The sequence below is a fragment of the Chinchilla lanigera genome, unplaced genomic scaffold (genome assembly GCF_000276665.1).
Source record: "Chinchilla lanigera isolate Chin_1 unplaced genomic scaffold, ChiLan1.0 scaffold00005, whole genome shotgun sequence".
Taxonomy (NCBI): domain Eukaryota; kingdom Metazoa; phylum Chordata; class Mammalia; order Rodentia; family Chinchillidae; genus Chinchilla; species Chinchilla lanigera.
In genome coordinates this window covers 2,900,724-2,920,079 of record NW_004955406.1, presented here as the reverse complement: position 1 = coordinate 2,920,079, position 19,356 = coordinate 2,900,724, and the positions used below count along the sequence as shown (strand labels likewise).

At 43.6% G+C, this 19,356-nt stretch overlaps 1 protein-coding gene across 3 annotated transcripts in view; it reads left to right on the top strand.

The window, feature by feature from the left end:
* The window catches only part of Kcnk2 (potassium channel, two pore domain subfamily K, member 2), a 181,830-nt gene that overhangs the window by 55,243 nt on the left and 107,231 nt on the right, over positions 1–19,356 (top strand). Inside the window, exons 1-2 of one of the 3 annotated variants that reach the window (XM_005374715.2) lie at positions 19–126; positions 2,990–3,300. In XM_005374715.2, coding sequence (XP_005374772.1) covers positions 81–126; positions 2,990–3,300 — 357 coding nt within the window. In that variant the 5' untranslated portion in view covers positions 19–80. Of the gene's footprint in view, positions 1–18; positions 127–2,989; positions 3,301–19,356 lie in introns of those variants that run through there. The other 2 variants (XM_005374716.2, XM_005374717.2) reach the window with 2 other exon arrangements.

Below are 19,356 nucleotides of genomic sequence, written 5' to 3'. Positions count from 1 at the left end.
AAAAAAGAAAGAAAAAAAAAAAGAAAAAAAAGCTTCAAGTCCGTCTTTTCCCAAAAAGCATTTTGAATGCTGCATGCCCCATGCTTCCCAGCGCCTCGCGGGAGAGACCCGGCTACACAGCAGGAGGTGAGACCCGGCCCCCCAGCCTCCAGCCCGGGCACGGCTGCGCCGGCCCCGGCGGTCGCGTCCCGTCTCCTTTTCCCGTCCGGAGTGTCGGGTCATAATCTGGATTTGGAGGCGAACCCATCCCCGGATCCTCTCCTGGCCGCTTCTGCCCCCTTTCCTGCTGGCGCCTGGGGTTTGTGCATCTGCCTGGGGTGTCTGGGATTGGAACACCTGGGGAGAGTTTGCGGTGCAGGCGGAGGGTCAGTTCTGGAGAGTGGCCCACCGGCAGGTTGCATGGTGACCCTGGTCACACTTGTTGCCTATTGCATGGTGGGACACGCAGTGGTGCTGAAAAAAAAAAAAAAAAAAAAAAAAAAAGCTCGGTTTTCCTGCTGTGCGGTGGTCAGTTGCTGCAGGAGCGGAGACACGGCTGGGTGAGGACAGCGGGGTGATGTGCTGGGGGAAGGAGGGGGGCCCTGAAGGTGCAGAGAGCCTGTGGAAGGGTCCACCTTGGTCCTTGGTCTTCCTCAGACCCGGGAGATGGAAACCCAGGGGTTCCCCATGTTAGATCCAGAGAAGAGGCTGCTTTTATTTATTTATTTATTTATTTATTTATTTCACCAATTGCTGCCCATTCTGTCTGCCAAATGTGCATTATATATATTTCTGCTAATTAAAAAATAAGGCAACAGCTTAAATGAATTAAACTCCTTGAGAAAATGTATTGGTTTTCTACACACACACACACACACACACACACACTCACTCTTTCTCTTGAAAAAAAAAAAAAACAAGCTTCTTTCCCCCAGAGCCTAAGATGACAGTGTTTTGGGGGCATCTCAGGTTGGTATTTGGTAGCTTCAAGGTAAGCAGCCTTGGCGCTTTCTGTTTCTGCAGACTAGAAGCCACTGATGTGGAAAAGCAGTCGCACGGAGCACAGACAGTACAGAGGAGAGGCTGGGAGAGGTTTCTTTGGGGGAGATAATGTGAAGCTTCTGTGTGCTTTTCTGTTATTTTTATTTCCAAAATGGCTAAGCTCTCGATTATGACTTTTCTTTTCACCCAGCCTCCCTAACCAGCTTGCGGGTGGTGCTGGTGAGTCTGCAGATAACAGTGATCTTTAGCTATTATGAGCACTTCTATTTCGAAAAGTATGTCTTGTAAAAATTAAGACATTATAGACACACTCGTAGTGCTAATTTTGAATGAAATTGCCTTCCTAAACGTCTTAAAGGTGTCTCCCCATTTGTGTTCTGTGTATTCAGAACAGGTGAATGTACAGGAGGGAACCAGGTGTATATATACCTGCGTGCAGACGGCTGAATCTTAGGGAATTGCTGGGATGGGCTACAGAGGTGAGGAATCTCTCCTTAGAATCAGTGGTCCTGTGTCTTCATCAGAACTCTGATTTCATCCCTTTAAAGAACTGTTCTGAGCTGTGCTGGTTGAGGACCCTCTCTTACCTGCACTGATTTTTGCAATGCTACCTCCATCTAGTGCTTCAAATGGCTTTGTATGGAAAGCTTTTAGGTGGCCGATGGAAGATGCTTTTTATGAACTTGGACTGCGGCAGCCAGCATGCTGCTAGGCAAGGGAGCAGGATTGTAGCCGTGGGGAAACTGGCCTTCTTTAGGAGCATCTTATCCTCAAGTAATTTCAGGTGGTTGTTGGGTGTTTAGGTGCAATGCCAAGGGGATTTCTTGTATACTCATCTAAACGTGTGTTTCACATTTAGGGTATAATTTTACAAAGCCTATATTATATGCGACAGCAAGTTTACTCATATCTAGCAATTATAGACCTTGAATTGATTTTTCTCTTTGAGTGTGAGTTTTTAAGTCTGATGTCTTCTGGCCATTCTAACAGCTCTGTAGTTTAAGGTTACCCTTGCAATCCACTGTTCTGTAGTAGGTGGGCTTATTTTCCTTTTAGCAACTGGGAGCCTAGTTGCTCTTGTATTTTCTGAAAAGAGACCAATTAGTGATATTTTTGACCAGCTGAGATAAATAATAAATGAAGATAGAATCACCTCAGAGTATGTGGGAACCTGTAAGGGAACCCATCAATCCACTCTAATGGAGTAATTAGGTCTGTGTAGAGCAGGGACAGTCTAAGGTGTGAGTCAAAGTTTTTATTTTGTTTTTGTTTTCTTGATGTTACTCACTGTTGGAAGGGAAGGACTCATCTTTTCTTGACTACCTGCGCTTGTGCCACAAGGGTTAGAAAAGATTTCTGTTTTTTTAACATGTCAGAAAATGATGTTGCTTCATAATCTCACTGAGGAAGAGAAGCACAAGCATGAATGACTGGACTGAGTGGGTTGTTTACCTGTTTTATCTAAAAAAAATGATTTCTTTTGAGCTATAAGGTTTAGATCACAAATTCTCTAATACTGCAATTACAATATGTCCTTTATTATTACAAATTTAAAAATAGAGGGTGTTCTGATTTCTCTCGGTATAAAGTTCTTGAGAACAGGAAGAAACTAGAAGCCTTCCTCAACATTCCAAGTTGCCATTTCGTTCCACTAGTTATTGGGAGTTCAGTGTGCCTTGGTTGACTTGTGTGGTGGTCAGATATAAATTTAGAAATTAATTAGGAAGCCCTTGGGTATTACTTTATTTTTTTAAATGTCTTGGTATGACTCCTGTAATTTCCTCCCCCCAGAACTCCAATGGCAGCCGAGAGCTAAAACCCAGCCCCACTTCCTTGACCATATATAGGGCCCTGAGCTCTCCAGTCAGAGCTTCCTGGGTCAGGTCCCAGAGCATCCAACAGGAGGACACGCGGGTCCCGCCAGCCCTTGCTGACCCTTTAGAGAAGCAGCCTGATCCATTTCCCTCCAGTCTCCTCCAACCTAACCCTCCTTCTCTGTCCTTGTCAGTGGCGGCACCTGACTTGCTGGATCCAAAATCTGCCGCTCAGAACTCCAAACCGAGGCTCTCCTTTTCCACGAAACCCACAGTACTTGCTTCCCGCGTGGAGAGTGACACGGCCATTAATGTTATGAAATGGAAGACGGTCTCCACGATTTTCCTGGTAGTTGTGCTCTACCTAATCATAGGAGCCACCGTGTTCAAGGCGCTGGAGCAGCCTCAGGAGATTTCCCAGAGGACCACCATCGTGATCCAGAAGCAAACGTTCATATCCCAGCACTCCTGCGTGAATTCCTCCGAGTTGGACGAACTCATCCAGGTAAGGGCTCCACCAGAGTTGGGACTCCCTTTCCCCCTAAGGGGAAACAGTGAGGGTAGGAAAGACAGTGCTGTTCTTGGTCCTGATCTGGTAGGAGCCCTCTTTGCCCTGATGCTGCTTGGCTTGTGCCTCTTTCCCGTTTCTTGGCACTCTTTCAGCTCATCTTCCATCCTTTCTTATTTCTACCCCATCTCTACTTCCTCTTTCGCTTCTCCTCCTGCTGTTCCTCCTCACCACTCTTCTGCTCCTCTGTATTTCTTCTCTCTTTTCTTCCTGTTTCCTTCCACATTTCTCTGTCTTAGAAATGCTGGAGGACATGGGGTTACCCTGGTGGAGACCCTCATGGCTAGGATGATCCTTGCTACTGAGAAGTATTCCTTGGCAAATGAGAGGGAGACAAAGACCTTAACCTCACCAGAATAAGTCTGAAAAAATGGATTTGTGGTGGGTCTCTCTTGAGCTGGGTACCCCGTAAACTGACAAGTTGTCTCTGCTTTAATCTAGACAAGGTGTAGCGCTGTTCATTGTCTCCTTTAACTGATCAGGTAGAAGTGGCTAATTACTGCTGTTCTAAACTCCAATCAAAGTAATTTCCTGGTACACAGAAAACAGTTTTTTGAATAAAAACTTATTTAGTTCTAATTTATTCCTTGCCGGCCGGACAGTATGGTTATAGAAAGAAAATTGTTCTGAGTTTAACCCCAAAATGTTTTATAAATTTCAGTGAGGCTTCTTAGAGTTGCTGTGTTTATGTTGCAGATTTCTTTTGCATAAAACAATTCATGGGTCAAACTCAGAATCTCAGTCAAGAAAAAAGCCCTAGAATTTTCTTATAAGAAAAGAAGTAACTGGTTATTGAAAATGTTGTACTTGTACACACATTTATTTTCCCTTAGAGCTTACTTTTCTTTTAAATTGAATGGAAACTCTAAGTCAGGATATTCTTCTCATTTTTGTAGTTGATGTTATTCCATTTGCATGACTTAGAAAAAGAGGATTATTACTAATCTTAATCCCATTTAAAAAATTCTTGGACCTTTACTCTAATTTTATCTTACTGTGGTTCCCCAAAATGTTACCTCTCCTCTTCATAGCTCTATTTCTGGCTAACCTTGACAGCTCTTATTCAAGTTTTGTTGGGAGCTAATCAGAACTACTACTGTCTGAGCCCTTTTTAGGTCCTATTACATTGACACATTTTCACATTCACCTCTTTGACCTAAATTTTTTACTTCAAATAGTTTACTTTCTAACTTCTATATGGATTTAAATTTTGAAAATGCTCTTCACAAACCTAGTCACTGAATTTGCTATTATTTTTAGATGGTGGTGACGTTGGCAGCATTGAAAGTGAAATTGTCCACTTCTTTGATCCTTCTTTGATCCTGCATAAAGTCATTTTCACCTGCTCTGTCTTTGTGCCACACAATCTGACGAGGTCCTAGAAATCTTTACAGAATCCCTACTTACCCTGGGTTTTAGAAGAAGAGCTCTTGCTTGTCTTAGTGGAGGCCGCTCAGAGCAATGGTAAAGCTTATACTTTGGGAATCCCATAGGGTATGTTTTTAAATCCATTTAAAGTGCTTTGCTAGAGGTGTTTTCTTAAACACATAGTTTTCCACTTTAAGGTTGAAATGACCTATCTGGAAAGAGGGAAGGGTACCCATCAAGCAGAGCTGCTTGAGAGGAAAGCATTGAGGTGCTCAGGAAGTGGAAGGTTCTTTTGTAGCTGCTGACTGTTATCTGCCCTCTCCCTGCGCCCTTTCCTGGGTTGTAATTTCTGATTTAGGTAGTTTCCCCTACCCCACTTAGCATCTGGAGTGAAGTGTTTGTTCTTGGGAAGAAAAAAAAAGGGGAATTTTAGAAAGTGTTAGAGGAAATTGTATGAATTTGAAAATGATCTTCAGTGTCCATTTCTTCCCAGATTTATTCAGAACTTCAAAGATAACATGAACGTGGTAGCAGGTAGGGCCAATCTAGTGGTTAATATTGATCATTGTTCATTGCATTATTTTTGGAATAGGCACAAACAGATCTCAACATGTGACCTAATATTCTCTTTCTGTTCTTCATGGACAATCCATTTGCACTTTATTAATATTCACTGCTGGTTAAGTAATTTTGCTTCCTAAACATCTATTTTGTGCTTAATAATTTTCAGTGTGGAAGTTGCGTATTATTTATTGTCATATCTCTGACCTTTATCACCAGATAGTTTTAATAAATTACTTATTTCTTCTTGAATACAATTTCTTCTGATGGAAGAAATCTTTATAATGGCATGACTTCAAACATCAAGGTCGGTGTGTGAATGGGAAGGAAGGCAGATGAACCAGTAATCATTTATTAGTGCATGATTTTCATGAATTTCTATTTTTTTCTCCACTTAACTCATTTCCCCCTTGAATCCTCCCTTCACCCTCCTGAGCTAGGTGTGTCAGGCAGGTGTATCCCAGCAGTACGGGTGGGGAAACTAAGACTCAGCAAGTCTGAGCAATTTACCCTGGCAGCGTCAATGGGATGTGGGCCCTCAGCTTCAGAGCCTTGGACTGGCGTTGGTCCTCAGAGCCTCTGCTCTTTCAGGACTCACCGCCTGTCAGTGCTAGGGGAAACAGAGGAGTGGTTGGCCATTCGGTCCCATGTTGCTCGGGAGAGAATTCTGGCTTCTGGTTATGGGGAGTGGCTTGGAGAAGGAGGAGAGGGAATCAGACAGTAGCCAAGGGCAGGTGTACCTGGTCTTGGCCTAGGCCCCAGATTGCTCCATATACCTCTGAATGATGATGAAGGGATTGTGATTTTTGGACTGTCTTCTCTCTTTGGTTCATTTGGTGGCGTTTACTGAAGACCTCCGATGTGTTAACCTCTTTGCTGAGTATGGGGCCAAATACAGGGATGGAACGAGCATGATTTCTCTGAAGTTACCACAGTTATCAGGAACTGCTATGAACACCATCACCACCACATACTTGTAGATGGTAGGGCCACAAACAGAAGCACTGAGGAAGAAGTTTACCATTTAATGACTCAGGAAGTTGCAGAGCAGAGGTGAGAGGGAGGCAGGAGTGTAGGAGTGGGGGCCGCTGCATTTAGAATGGGCTTCAGACACAGCAGGAGTAGCCGGGAGACTGTGGTAATATCCCACAGAGATGAGGGCCCTTGAGCTAAAAGGGTAGAGTGGAGCTGGGAGACACAATCAGGTCCTGGATGTACTTTGGAAGGACAGCCATCTGGGCTTACTGATGGATCAGATGTGCAGCACAAGGGGAGGGCTCAAGATAACTCTCAATTTTTGTCCTTATAGTGCACTAGGGAAATAAAAAATGGAAGGTGTTGCAGGTGTGGTGTGTTCCAGAAGCCAAGTGACCCGAGTGTGAGGAGCAGGGCCATGAGAAGGTCCAACAAAGCAGACTGAGGCCTCTTGTGGCACACCAGGGAGGTGGCTCTAACCTGGGCCTGCTCTCCTCCCACCCGCTGGAGTGGGTGCACCTTTGTGGGGGTGTGGCTGTGTATCAGCAGACACCTAAAGCTACCAGATAAATTCTTGTCCATAAACATGCCTTCCTAGAATATCAGTAATACAAGAGTTGAAATAATTACCCATCATTTTATGTCACTTTTATAGTCATTAAAAATATTTACAGAATGCCTACTGTGCAGATTATTGTAAGCACTGTAACAGAGCAGAGTGGAAGATGAAAATTCTTGCCCTCAGTGAACTTGCATTCTGCTGGGGAAGATAGTGTGGTATCTGGTGATAACTTCCAGGAGAATGAAGAAAGTGGTGGAGAGGGATAGTGCATGATGTGTGGTGTGGGTGGTTCATGTCAGATAAGGTCACTAGAAAAGCCTCTCTGAGAAGGTGGCTTTTATGTAAAGAGAAGGGCACAAAGCAAGTTGTTCTCTGGGGAATAACACCTGGGTGGAGGGCAGAGCAGGTACAAAGGGCCCTTGCAGACAGAGGTGGAGCATTCTGGCAAGGAGGGGGCGTGGAGAAGATGCTGTACAAACAGCAGGAATGCTGGGAGGCTGTTGTAATAACCTGGAAAGATGAGGTGTCTTGAACCAAGGTGGTAGAGGGGAGACACGATCAGACTGCGCTTGCTGATGAACCGGATGTGCAGTGCATGAGGAGTCAAAGACAACCTCTTTGTTTTTCTCCTAAAAAGAGAACTGAAAGATCAGGGCTCCCATTTTCCTGCAGTGGGAAGGAGTTTAGGAGGAGCCAGTGTGGGCAATCATGGCAGGAGCCTTATTTTGGATATCATACTGACAGTGTCAGACAGATTTTGGTTATGGAGGAAGGTTTATGGGACCCCAGATGACAGTGCTGAAAGCCCGCATCGTATATTGGTGAGAAAATGATGCCACAGAGCACAGCACCTAGGTAAAAATGTGTCACAGGGGTCACAGACAAAGGCTGCATGAGGGCAGCTCCGCTGGTCCTTTGCGTGAGGCCTTTCCTGGGCATGCTTCTGCCTTGGTCAAGAGTCATGTTATGTGTGTGAGCGCTTCTGTCAGCCCAGTATCCTCATGTGTTGGTGGTCACGTAGCTCTGTGCTTCTGCAGAACCACCTCTAGGGGCAGAGATCCCCAGACTCTCACTGAGGCCAGTTGCAGATCAGCTGTTGCATTGTCAGTGATAAGCAGTGCCCACAGGTGGAACCACCTGAAACTGCAGGCCTTGGTTCTACAGCAGTGCCCTTGATGAATGCAATGCTCCGGCCAGAGGTTAGCGTCAGAAGGGGTTTTAGCAAACCAGCTCGGGCTGATTCTAGGCCAGCATGGCCATGTTCAAGCCGGGGTGTTTATTAGGGTATCCAAGTAATGATGGTGAGTAGGAAGCTGCAAATGTGAGTTTGGAGTTCCCGGGAGGAGCCAGTGCAAAGATGCCTGTTTGGAAGTCATCACTGTCTAGAAGTTATTTGAAACCCAGGTGCTATGAGAACTCTCCTAGACATGGGTGCAGGTTGGGATGAGCAGAGGATCTAGTCTGAGGCCAAGAGCCCTTCCATATGGAGAAGTTGCTAAGGGAGAGAGTTCAGAATAGAAGTGAGTAAGTGATTTATGACCTAAGATTTCAAGGGCATTTCTTATGTTAGGGAACTCTATCACCCTTCCAGAGTACTCAGATCTCTGGAAGTTTTATTTTTCTTTGCTTTTAAGGATGTTTTAAAAGAAATACCTAAGAAGCACATGTCTGAGCATAGGAGCCATTGAATGTATGTGGGTAGGGGATCCCACTTCTGTTTTGGGTCGTGACTGTGCTAACTATGGAGGAGTTGGTCTGCTATGTAAGGGCTGGCCTTAGAGCTGGTTGTATGTGGTAGTGAGTGCTACTGCAAGATTGTGTACACAGTGGATCAGTCAGTGTCATTCCCACATCTGTAAGCACCCAGATATATTTAATATTTGACCTCAGAAAGAACAGAATGATTTTAAAATCACCCAATCTATCATTTTATTAATAACATGTCCAGAAAGCATCTAAAAGGCTTTCTTTTCTTACCCATGGTCTTACTCATTTTGTTTAACAATTTATACCAAAATATAGATTTTAGGGCTGTGAAAAGATGCCCTGCAATTCTACAAATACTTTCTGTACTTTCAGTTGATTTCTGGAAGACGCAGTTCTCAGAAGTGTCATGCATAACCTCCTTGGGTGCATGTTAACCCAGAAGCTTGGTTTGGTTTACCAGATTAACCAGGTTTCACGTAACTGTCAGTGTTTCACGTGAGCATTCCAAGAGGCAATTGGGCTATAGAATGGGGTATCAAAGTCTTAAAAGAAGACCAAGTTCTGATTTTCTTGAGACACCCCATGTGCTTTTTCTTAAGTGAAATAACTCATTCTTACTTTTATTCCCTACCCATGTGTTCACACTGCTCTGAACTTCACAGCAAAAAGATTAGAAGAGCTATACTTTGTCTTGTATGTCAAGGAAAAGTTAAGTTATTTTCACTTGTTTCCTGATAATATTTAGGTTTTTATTCTAAAACATCAAAGTAGTTTGTCAGAACATGGTTTAAAGTGTACATGAAGGTTAAGTAATGTTGGTACATAATTAATAAATGCAAATTAGTGTTATGCATCAATAAATTGTATCTCAGACTGATGTTTTAAAAAGGAATATTACTTTAAAACAATGGCTAGGAAGTCATTTGGTAGATGGAACAGTTATTGGAGAATGAGGGGAAATTATTCTACATATACCTCTCAGTACATTATAAGATACTTTTTGTCTGATCACTTATGTAGTTAAACTAAAAATAAAACATGTAGAAAGCTCAGGTAGATAGATAATATTAGAATGAGGTCTGACTAGTGTAGAACTAACTGTTGGTAGTAGTTATAACAGTGGCTGTGAAACTCAGCGTTGGGCCTTCCATGTTTGTTTTTTTATTGTGTAGTTACATATCACTTTTTATTTTAAGGTCTATTTCTCAGTACACTACTTCATTCTCACCTCCTTGAAAACTCATATTGCAGTTTGCAATTGTAGAATGAAGAAACTGAGGCAAAATGCCTTGCTGTTCAGAAAGATACCAAGCAGTACCTGGATCAGGCTCCTCCTTGCGACTCTGTCTCTGGCGCTTTTTGCAAAGTGATTTGGGAACATGTGCTATGCAGCACCTGCCCATAGGAGACACCTGCATCAGTCAGCATTTTATTGCTGTAATGAAGTCCTGTGGGCAGGTACATATGAAGAAGAGAGGTTGGTGTAGCCCACAGTTTTGGAGGCTCAAACCCATGGCATTGGCATCATCTCGGTTCTGGTGCGGCCCTCATGGCTGCATGACTTCATGGCAGCAGTGAGTGTGAGAAGTGATTGCGTCTTGAACAGGAAGCCAGAGAGTTGGGTGGAGCCAGGCGTGGGCCACAAGGACAATCTTGTGTTGAGAACTGCCAAGGGGACTCAGCTCAACCACATTGACCCCTTTCAAGGGTGGGCCCCCCCATCACATAAGGAGGCAGCGCTTTTCAGTTTGAGATGTTAAAAATGGCACAGTAAGTGCTGAAATTGTAGAACTGCCACTGTGGTGACCCGAACGCTTATTTCTGCACCAGCCCATTAGAAAGTACAGCCCATTATCTTGTTAGGTTTTCTCATCCTGGGCTCCTCTTTTATCTAACTCTGCAAGCCAGATCTGATGTATGAGCTGTGCATCTGGGTTATGCTCTCTTAATTTTAAGATTAAAAAAAATAAATACCGTGCATGGAGTCTTTTTGCTCCCTGCCGATCTAGCAAAGATCAGCAGCAGAAGAGACAGCAGGTGTGTAGGTGTGAAGGCAAAACATATACCTACACAACACTGGAGCACTGTAATAAGGCCACGAAAGGGCAGCTAAAATATCAGGCTAAAGCTTGTGTGGTTGGCCCCAGGCGTGCTGCGGCAGATCAGAGGAGGCAGCTAACTCTGGGAGAGTCTGGCCTGGGGAGAGGAGGAGAGGAAAGAACAAGGAGGGTGGAGGGAAGCAGCTGCAGGCAAACAGGTTAGCATTTTACTTGGAGGAATGTAGGACTTGCAACCCTCTTTGGCTTTTCTAATATTCACAAAGTAATAAGAGTTTCTTGAACAAACTTTGAAGAGTACAAGAAGGCCTAAAGAAGGAAAGAACCACTGGAAATTCCTCCATAGCTGGGCTGTCTGTAAGCACATAAACACATATGGGCATGCCGGAGGGGGAGTGTGTGTACACACATATGCACATTTCCGCACATTACACACATATGAGGTCACAAATGCATGCTGTTTTGCTGCTTTTCCTTGAATATAATGCAGCAATCGGTTCAGGAATATCTTGTCTTCTTTTTATTCACTTATGTAAAGGCTGGAATTGAAGCTTTGTGCATGCTGAGCACACACACTACCACTGGGCCGAACCTTCAGCCTCTCCCTCTTGTTTCCAGATACGGTCTCGGAGGGTTTGGGCTCAGAGGACTGGAAACCAGTGAGAACACCTCAGATACCAGCTTGTGCTGGGGGCCTCAGAGTGGTGTGTGGAACTGCACACACAAAGCTGTCCCAGGTAGTAGAGTGACACTAAGGGTCCTGCCAACATGGGATGTTTCAAATTCATAGGTGTTGATAGATAACACAGTCATAAACTATCATAATAGATTTATAAAGAAATGTCTGGGCATAAAGACAAACCAGTGTGTGGACCATAGAGTTCCTTCAACAGAAAGCTTCCCCTTGGGTTTCTTGATGTTTGGAGGTTCCTTTAATTTCCCCATCTTCTGCACAAGTGAGGGTCTCCAATTCATCCTAGCTAAACTCTCCTCCTCTTAGCACTTTCAATCTTAAAGTTGCATCAGTAAAGCTACTGCTTTGCTTTCTGGTCTCCAGAGGGTGGAGCTTGGGTCCTTAGCAGGATTAATGCCAGGATAGAAAACTCATTGTCTGGGAGAGTGAGCTCTGTCTCAGAGCTCTGCTTTCCATGAAGGGCAGACAATAATTAATAAACCAAGTGAGAAAGAAGGGGCTTTTACCTAGAAACATGTTCATATAAATCTGAGAGAGAGAGAGAGAGAGAGAGAGAGAGAGAGAGAGAGAGAGAGAGAGAGAGAGAGAGGGCAGCAGATCTTTTGCAAAAAGGAAGGAGACCTAGAGATGGTGGGGAGGGAAAAGAAGAGGAGGGAAAGGGGATGAAAAAGAACTAATATGTGTACAGGCACCAGCTCCCCATGAAGAATGTAGTCATCATGTACTGCAAACACGTACTAACAAAGATAAAAGAATTAAAAATGTGCATCTGCAGTCGCTAAGAATAGTTGTCTTAGCTTGTGGATCATGATAAAAGTTTGACTCATTCTGCGTGCATGTATAGATGACACATACGAACGTCCTGAGAGAAACGTGCTAGAAAGTCATGTAAAAGCATTCTTGACAAGTGTAGTAGTCAAGAAATGAAAGTTTTTAAACTGATAGCTATGGTTTTCTCCCCTGGTAGGACTTACAGACATGCTCTTCTTTCTCCCCTCCTCCTCCTCTCATCTCCTTTCTTTTCCTTTCCCCTCCTTTCCCTGCCTTTTCCCAGTTCTTTTCCTTTCTTCTCTTTCTGTCCCCAACTTCCTGTCCTCTCCTTCCTCCTTCCCTTCTTTTGTCGTGTCTTGTCTGTTCTTATCATTTCATTTAAAAACTTTTAAACATCTTCTGTGTTATTGGTTATCTCTTTCCTTTGGGGAGGTGAATGTTAATTAAGAAAACAGTTTTTTTGGCAGCTCTAACATTGCATAACTTTCTTGCACTCTGCTACTGTGATGAATTCATCCTTGTATTTCATTACTGGGTGGATTTAAGACCAACGCAGCACTTGTGTTCATTTCTGACAGCGATCTGGGATGGAAGGCAGAAGGTGCACTTTAACAAAAGTACCCCAGAGGATACCAGTTCCTTTGTGATATTTAGCTAGAACTGTGAAGGTTACTGTGGAATGCTTTTAAAGGAAGTGCTAGAATTTGAGGACAGGTGAGATAAGCATGAAGTTCCTCATGGTCCTTTGGTCCCCGTGGCTCATTCTCGTGGTAAGCAGTGATGAGAGGAATCCTGTGGTGCTGGGAAGTAGAACTTGGGGGAAATGGTTTGTTTTTCCTGGTACCGGGAATCAAACTCACAACCTTGCACTTGCCAGGCAGGCGCTGTGCTGCTGAGCTAAATCCCCAGACCAAACTTCTGGGAAATGAATGGTGGTTCCTTTCAGTCATTCAGCTGGGGTCGTCTGCTCCATGGCCTGGCCATGTTTTGGACCATAAATGTCCCACAAAGGCCAGATGTTAAGAGCTTAGTCCCTAGGATGGTGCTACTTGGAGATAGTAGAACTGTTGGATCTAGAGGGTCCTTGGGTCACGGGGTGCTATGCCTTCTAAAGGGTCGGAGGGCTCTTGGCTCTTCTCCTTTCTCTTTTGCTTCTTGGCAGTGGCATGAATACTTCTGATGTTCTCTTGGCTCCCTGCCATGTGGTGCTGTCTTTCTACAAGCTCAAAACCACTGGGGCTCATTGATCACAGACTGGAACTTCCAAAGCTGAGAGCCTGAATAAACTTGTGTGATAAGTTTATCATCTCAGATGTTGGTGATTGTGATGGAAAACTGATGCATTTGCACCTCATTAACTCTTACTTTACCATTGATTAAATAACCACATAGGGTAGGTGATGTCCTTATCAGGAAGCAGATGGATGAAATGATATTTTCCATCTCCTTCAGCTCTTTCTCTGTGTCTTGGTTACTTTTCTCTTGTTGCTGAAACAAAGTACCCAACGCCCAAAATGAAGGAAGGAAAGGTTTATTTAGCTTACAGTTTGTGGAGGTTTCAGTCCATACTTGGCTGGCTCCAAGGCAGAAGATAGCAAAGCAACAAGAGCAAAGGGGGGAATGGCAGCCGAACAGCAAAGCAGCCAGAGCCAAAGGGAGGAAATCGTGACAAGCAGCCTCTTTCACTCCCTTCATTGTAAACAGGCTACCCCCACCTAAGGGGCATGTAGCTCTCATATAATCTCCATGCCTTCCTCTTCCACAGGCTCAGGGTGTATACAAAGTAAGCACCCTGGCTTCCTGCTGAGTCACTTAGCCAAACCTCTAGACTCCCCAAGTTGACACAATGTATCAACCATAACACTCCACCCCTTCTCAACTTGGCAACCAGATACATTTCTTTAAACCAGTTTCAAGGTACAAAGACATTATATTCCATTAGAACCATAACATTTCACCCCCTAAAGACTCATGCACATCCCTTTATGCAAAAGGCATTTATTTAGTCCATCTGCAAGAGTTGCCAAAGTCCTAACAGTTGCAGCATTGCTGAAGAGTCCAAGTCCCAAGTCTCCTCCAAGATGAAGGCAAACTCTTAGCTGTGACCCCCTGTACAAATGAAAAGTTAAACGCTTCCAACATTCAATGGCACAAAATAAGCAGTACCATTCCAAAAGGTACAAACAGGGGGACACAGAGCACTGGGACCAAAGCAAGTCCAAAATCCAGCAGGGCTAACATTATGTCCTGTAATTCCACATGCAGTATCTGAAGCAACTTGTGGCACATTGTGAGCTCCAAAGGGTTTGTGTGAGTCCACCCCTATGACACTTCCAGTGGTTACAGCTTGCACGGCTTTTCTCTTAGGCCCGCTTTGCTCCTTCCTTGCAGCTCTCCTTAGATGATCCACGATCCTGGCTTTTTTAAACTTCTGAGGTCTCCAGTGTCCCTTTTGCTTCACACTCATGGCTTCACACACTACTCCCTCAGGGGCACACTGCCTGGGCTCCCAGGCCTTCTGAAATCTGGGTGGAAGCCTCTTGAACCTCAGAACTCTTGCATTCTCCATGCACCTAAAGCCAGGGCCACGTGGACGATGCCAAGGTCTGCTGCCACCTGGAGCAGTAGCCAAGTTTTCCTCTCTCTTGGCCACGGGGGTCAAGTGCCTGGATCGCTGGGCACTCTGAATCCAATTCTGAGAAGCAGATTTTCTATGCTGCCGCTATTCTGGAACCTGGTGTGGCCACCGCCGCCATTCTGGAACATGGTGCTCTGAGGCTTCCTTCTCAAGGCAAGGTCTGTCACCTTTGCAGTTTTGAGGTTGCAAAGAGTGGAGACTTGCTGCTTCTTGTGATGCCCTCAGGCCATCTTTTCTATTCTCCTGTTCCTTCTCAGCAATAGAGATCACCTCAGCCTTATCTTTGCAGTCCACAGCATTACTGGAGCTTCCTTTCTGGCCAAACTCACAACATTTTAAATCATCCTGCTGGGCTCTTTGGTCCTGGTTCTCAATACAAATCTGGCTAAAAGTCCCCAACAATAGCCATGCCACTTCCCCAACATCTGACTGCCTTGAAATTTCTTTTGCCAGATTAACCAGTCTGCTGCCACCCTTAATCTCAGTCTTAGGCAAAGTCTCTGGACCTGAGCAAAATGCAGACAAACTTTGTGCCAAGGCATAACACACATCGTCTGGAGTCCAATGACCAATGAAGTCCTTCTTCCCAGCAGAAACCTCCCAAACCTGGTCTCTACCTGTAGAATTTCTACCAGCCTTCTGGTCTTTGGAGCTCTGACCAGAATCTCCCAGACAGAACAGCCGAAGGTGTTCTAGCACTTCTCTTTCAGGCGACATCTCTGAACCTTTCCGAACACTTCCCACAAGCCATTTCCAAAGGCTTTTGAACCACATGGTCAGATATAGTCACAGCAACAGCCCCACTCCCGGTACCAAATTCTGTCTTGGTTACTTTTCTCTTGTTGCTGAGACAAAGTATCCAACGCCCAAAATTAAGGAAGGAATGGTTTATTTAGCTTACAGTTTGTGGAGGTTTCAGTCCATGCTTGGCTGGCTCCGAGGCAGAAGGTAGCAAAACAACAAGAGCAAAGGGGGTATGGCAGCCAAACAGCAATGCAGCCAGAGCAAAAGGGCAGAATGGCACCAAACAGCTTCTTTTCCCTGCCTTACTTGTAAACAAGGCTACCCCCACCTAAGGGGCATGTAGCTCTCACATAATCTCCATGCTCTCCTCTTCCACAAACTCAGGATGTATACAAAGTAAGCACCCTGGCTTCCTGCTGAGTCACTTAGCCAAACCTCTAGACTCCCCAAGTTGACACAGTGTATCAACCATAACACTCTGCTTTTCATTTTATGAAGATTTGAATAACACAACTGTGTCAAGAACAGGAGTTTACCTAGGTTGGTACTTCTGGCCTAACAGTGGTACCAAGGGAGACTGAAAACAGTTCCACAGCTTTAAAAAGGATCGTACCCAGAGCATTATGATATTATGAAAAACCTCTCAAGAATCTGATAATCACAGACTTAATTTACCTACACGTTTTGAATTCAGCTACATTTCAACTTATACCTTTTCTTGAGATCAGTGTTTCACATTCTGCTCTGTATAATTTTCCATTTTGTTTGATCTTTTACAAATTATATCTTCAAAGTTTTAAGCCATTTGCCTCGTGAGTTTTGTGAATAAAGTCATATATAATTTCCTCCTAAAGACAGGGACATTGAGACGGATGTGGTGACCTCACACCTGTAATCCCCGCACTCTAGGAGGCCCAGACAGGTTTGCAAGTTGGAGCCCAGCCTGGGAAACTTAGACTTCATAAGACCCTGACTCAAAATAATAAAAACCTTTGAAAGGGGCTGAGGATATAGCTCAATGCAGAGACCCTTGGTTCAATTCCCAGGGCCATAAAAATGACATTGTCTTTTTTATCTTTATCTCCTACTGTATCTGCAATTCATTCTCTTTCAACACTTTGTGTTTATGTAACTGTTGATCCTGTGTGTCTCAGGTCTTTGTACTAGTGTTGTTTTAATCTCTTCCTTGGCAGTTAGAGTGTTCTTTTATTATTTTCATTGCCTCATTCAGAACTACATTCTGCTCAGTTAAAAGCTTGGTAAGTGCCAATTAGTAAGGTGGGCAGGATTACAAGAGGAGGAATCACACGTGAGCACGACAATGGCTTTGTTTTCTTTCTTTTTCCTTCTTATTTCTGCTGTCTCTCTAGTGTTGCTGAGTGTCCTGTGTTGGTATTATTGGATGATGTCCTTGGCACTCACGATGATGCTAGGGTCTCCTTCTAGGTCACAGAGACCACTATTTGCAAAGGGCAGACTGGCTTATTTTCTCTCAAATCCCTTAGTTTTCACATGACCTGGATGGACCTCAGCTCTCATTCATCTGTCTCTTTTCCCTGGCTTCTGAGACTTTAAAAATTTAATTGAATATTGGGCATTTCACAGTTTTAAAGATCATAGTGATGTTTCCAGACTTTGATGTTCCCTTTCCCAATATTAAATTAAAACATTATAGAAAAGATACCTAGCTTTCCACTTATAGCTTCAAACACATACTTCTTAGATACACATTTTTAAAGCTATTATCACTCTTATAGATCTGTTCCCAAACATACTCATTAACACAGGAATCCACTTTTATCAGTTGTTACCAAATGCTCTTTCTTTTGTGACTGCTTATTTTTTACAAATTGGTTTTTCTCCAGTTCTAGTTTGTCCTTTCTTATTAGCTATTGGATTGGTAGAATTGTTTCACTTCTCCCTCTGGTTAGTCAGAATTGCTATGTGTTCAAAAATGTTATTCTATAATTTTGCTCTATTTGGTGTTCTGATTTTCTTAGGAAACTCAGATTTCTTTATAATTTATTATAATATGTGAGTGAGAGAGCTCTCATAGGAGAGATAGAACTGAAGATAAACTAGAACTGAAGAAAAATACATTTGTGAAAAACAATGATGTTTTTTGAAAGTACCAATATGCATACGCCATTAAGGGAAAAAGCTTATAGTATTTTCTCAGAGGAACCCAAGGAGTCAGAATTTATGGGAAGCTGGCAGAAGTACAGTGGATAACGTGTTCTCTGGTGGCCTGGAGGTGAAGAGAAGCTTAGGGAAGTCAGGAAATGAGTGTCTAGCTGGAGGACTGGGAGGTGGACCTCAGTAGACACCATCATGTGATCACATGGGTTACACTGAGACACATTTGAGGAAAAAGTGTCTTTAATTCTCACATTTTCCATTTTTAAGATCCCAACATAGTGCCTTGGCTGTTGTATAGTTCCTCTTCTAGAGATATACATCTGTTCTTAATATTTTGTTAAGACTCACTTAGAGAATAGAAACCATTCAGGACCTCCTCATTGCTCAACCAGACCATACTGCTGTTGGGCAGAGGAAAAGTTCCTTGTTCCTGTTAGGCTACTTCTTGTAATGGGTGATGTGAGAACATTCAGTTTCAGTGACAGAGACAAGAAAAGGAACTTGCTTTTCCTTGGATGTCGTGTGGCTTCTGCACCTAGGTGACTTTCACAGTACCCAGGAAGTGGATTCTGAGATGGATGCATGAAGACGCAGGGGTGTGTGTCTGCCTCGACATCTTGGTGATAACACAGAACAGTCGTGCCTCACTCCCTGGGGATTTGGAGAGCTGAACTTAGGGAGTTTCTGCCCAGTGAATCAGAACTCGCCAAAGCAGGGGCCTGTGCCACTGTGTGTGTTCCCAGCAGGGTCACAGTGGGGCCATGATGCCCAAACAGATTTCCAAGCCAGGCAAGCCCAAATGGACGAGATGGAGAAGCAGATGGTAATTATTAGATGGATCTAAAAATCTGACATTTTGTTTTTTATTGGCAATAAAAGGAAAGTCTTAATTTCCTTAAATTAGCCATGGAGAGGGCTACAAATTATGCTCTCTAATAGGCAGTACTTTTTTTACACAGCAATCTTCAGATGTCCTGGACCTCGATGTTTCTCCCTCAAAGAGGAAGCCTGTCACTTGAATAACAGTTCATAAAGAAATATGAAGATTGCTGGGTATTGATTTCAATTTCCTGTTGTGCTAAGGCTTGATGACGGCTTCTCGGAATACCTGTTCAACTTCTCCTTCTTGGAAGGAGAGGCCAGCAGCTGCTGTTTCCATGTGTCCGAGTCCAGGAACAAGCCACTAATGCCTAACAGAAATGGAGATAATAATTCCTGGTTACTGCTATTACTAAGTTTTGTGAGAAATTTAATCATTAATTAGTTATCGTTAATTATTTATCATGATTAATCATTAATCATTTAATCATTAGTCAAAACAGCACTCATATAAGAAAAGAAAAAAGAAATTGACTTGCAGCCTGGTTTTGTGATTCTGAATTTTTGTGAACATTTGGCCACACAGTGAACATGCCGAGCTCAGAAACACATTTGCTCACATCTGACATAGACGTTAGCTGTTGTAGAGACCCAAGTGCTGTGAGATACTTGGTGTGAAGATCTACTCTTCTAAAGTGCTTATTCATTCCTTTATTCATTCTGTATTTCTATGCTTTCTGAATGCCTGCGGCATAAACACCATGGAATTAACCTATTCTCAGGAAGTTGCTACGCTAGCGACAGCCATTAAAAATTAACAGATAAGCGCTGTATAATGAGATTATTTCAGGAAGTGGTACATTTGGAGGACTAAACAACGGCCTAGTGAGGTAAAATAGGACATGGCTTTTTCCAGATGTGCTGAGTTCTGAAAAGTTCCATCTGAGGAAGTGACATC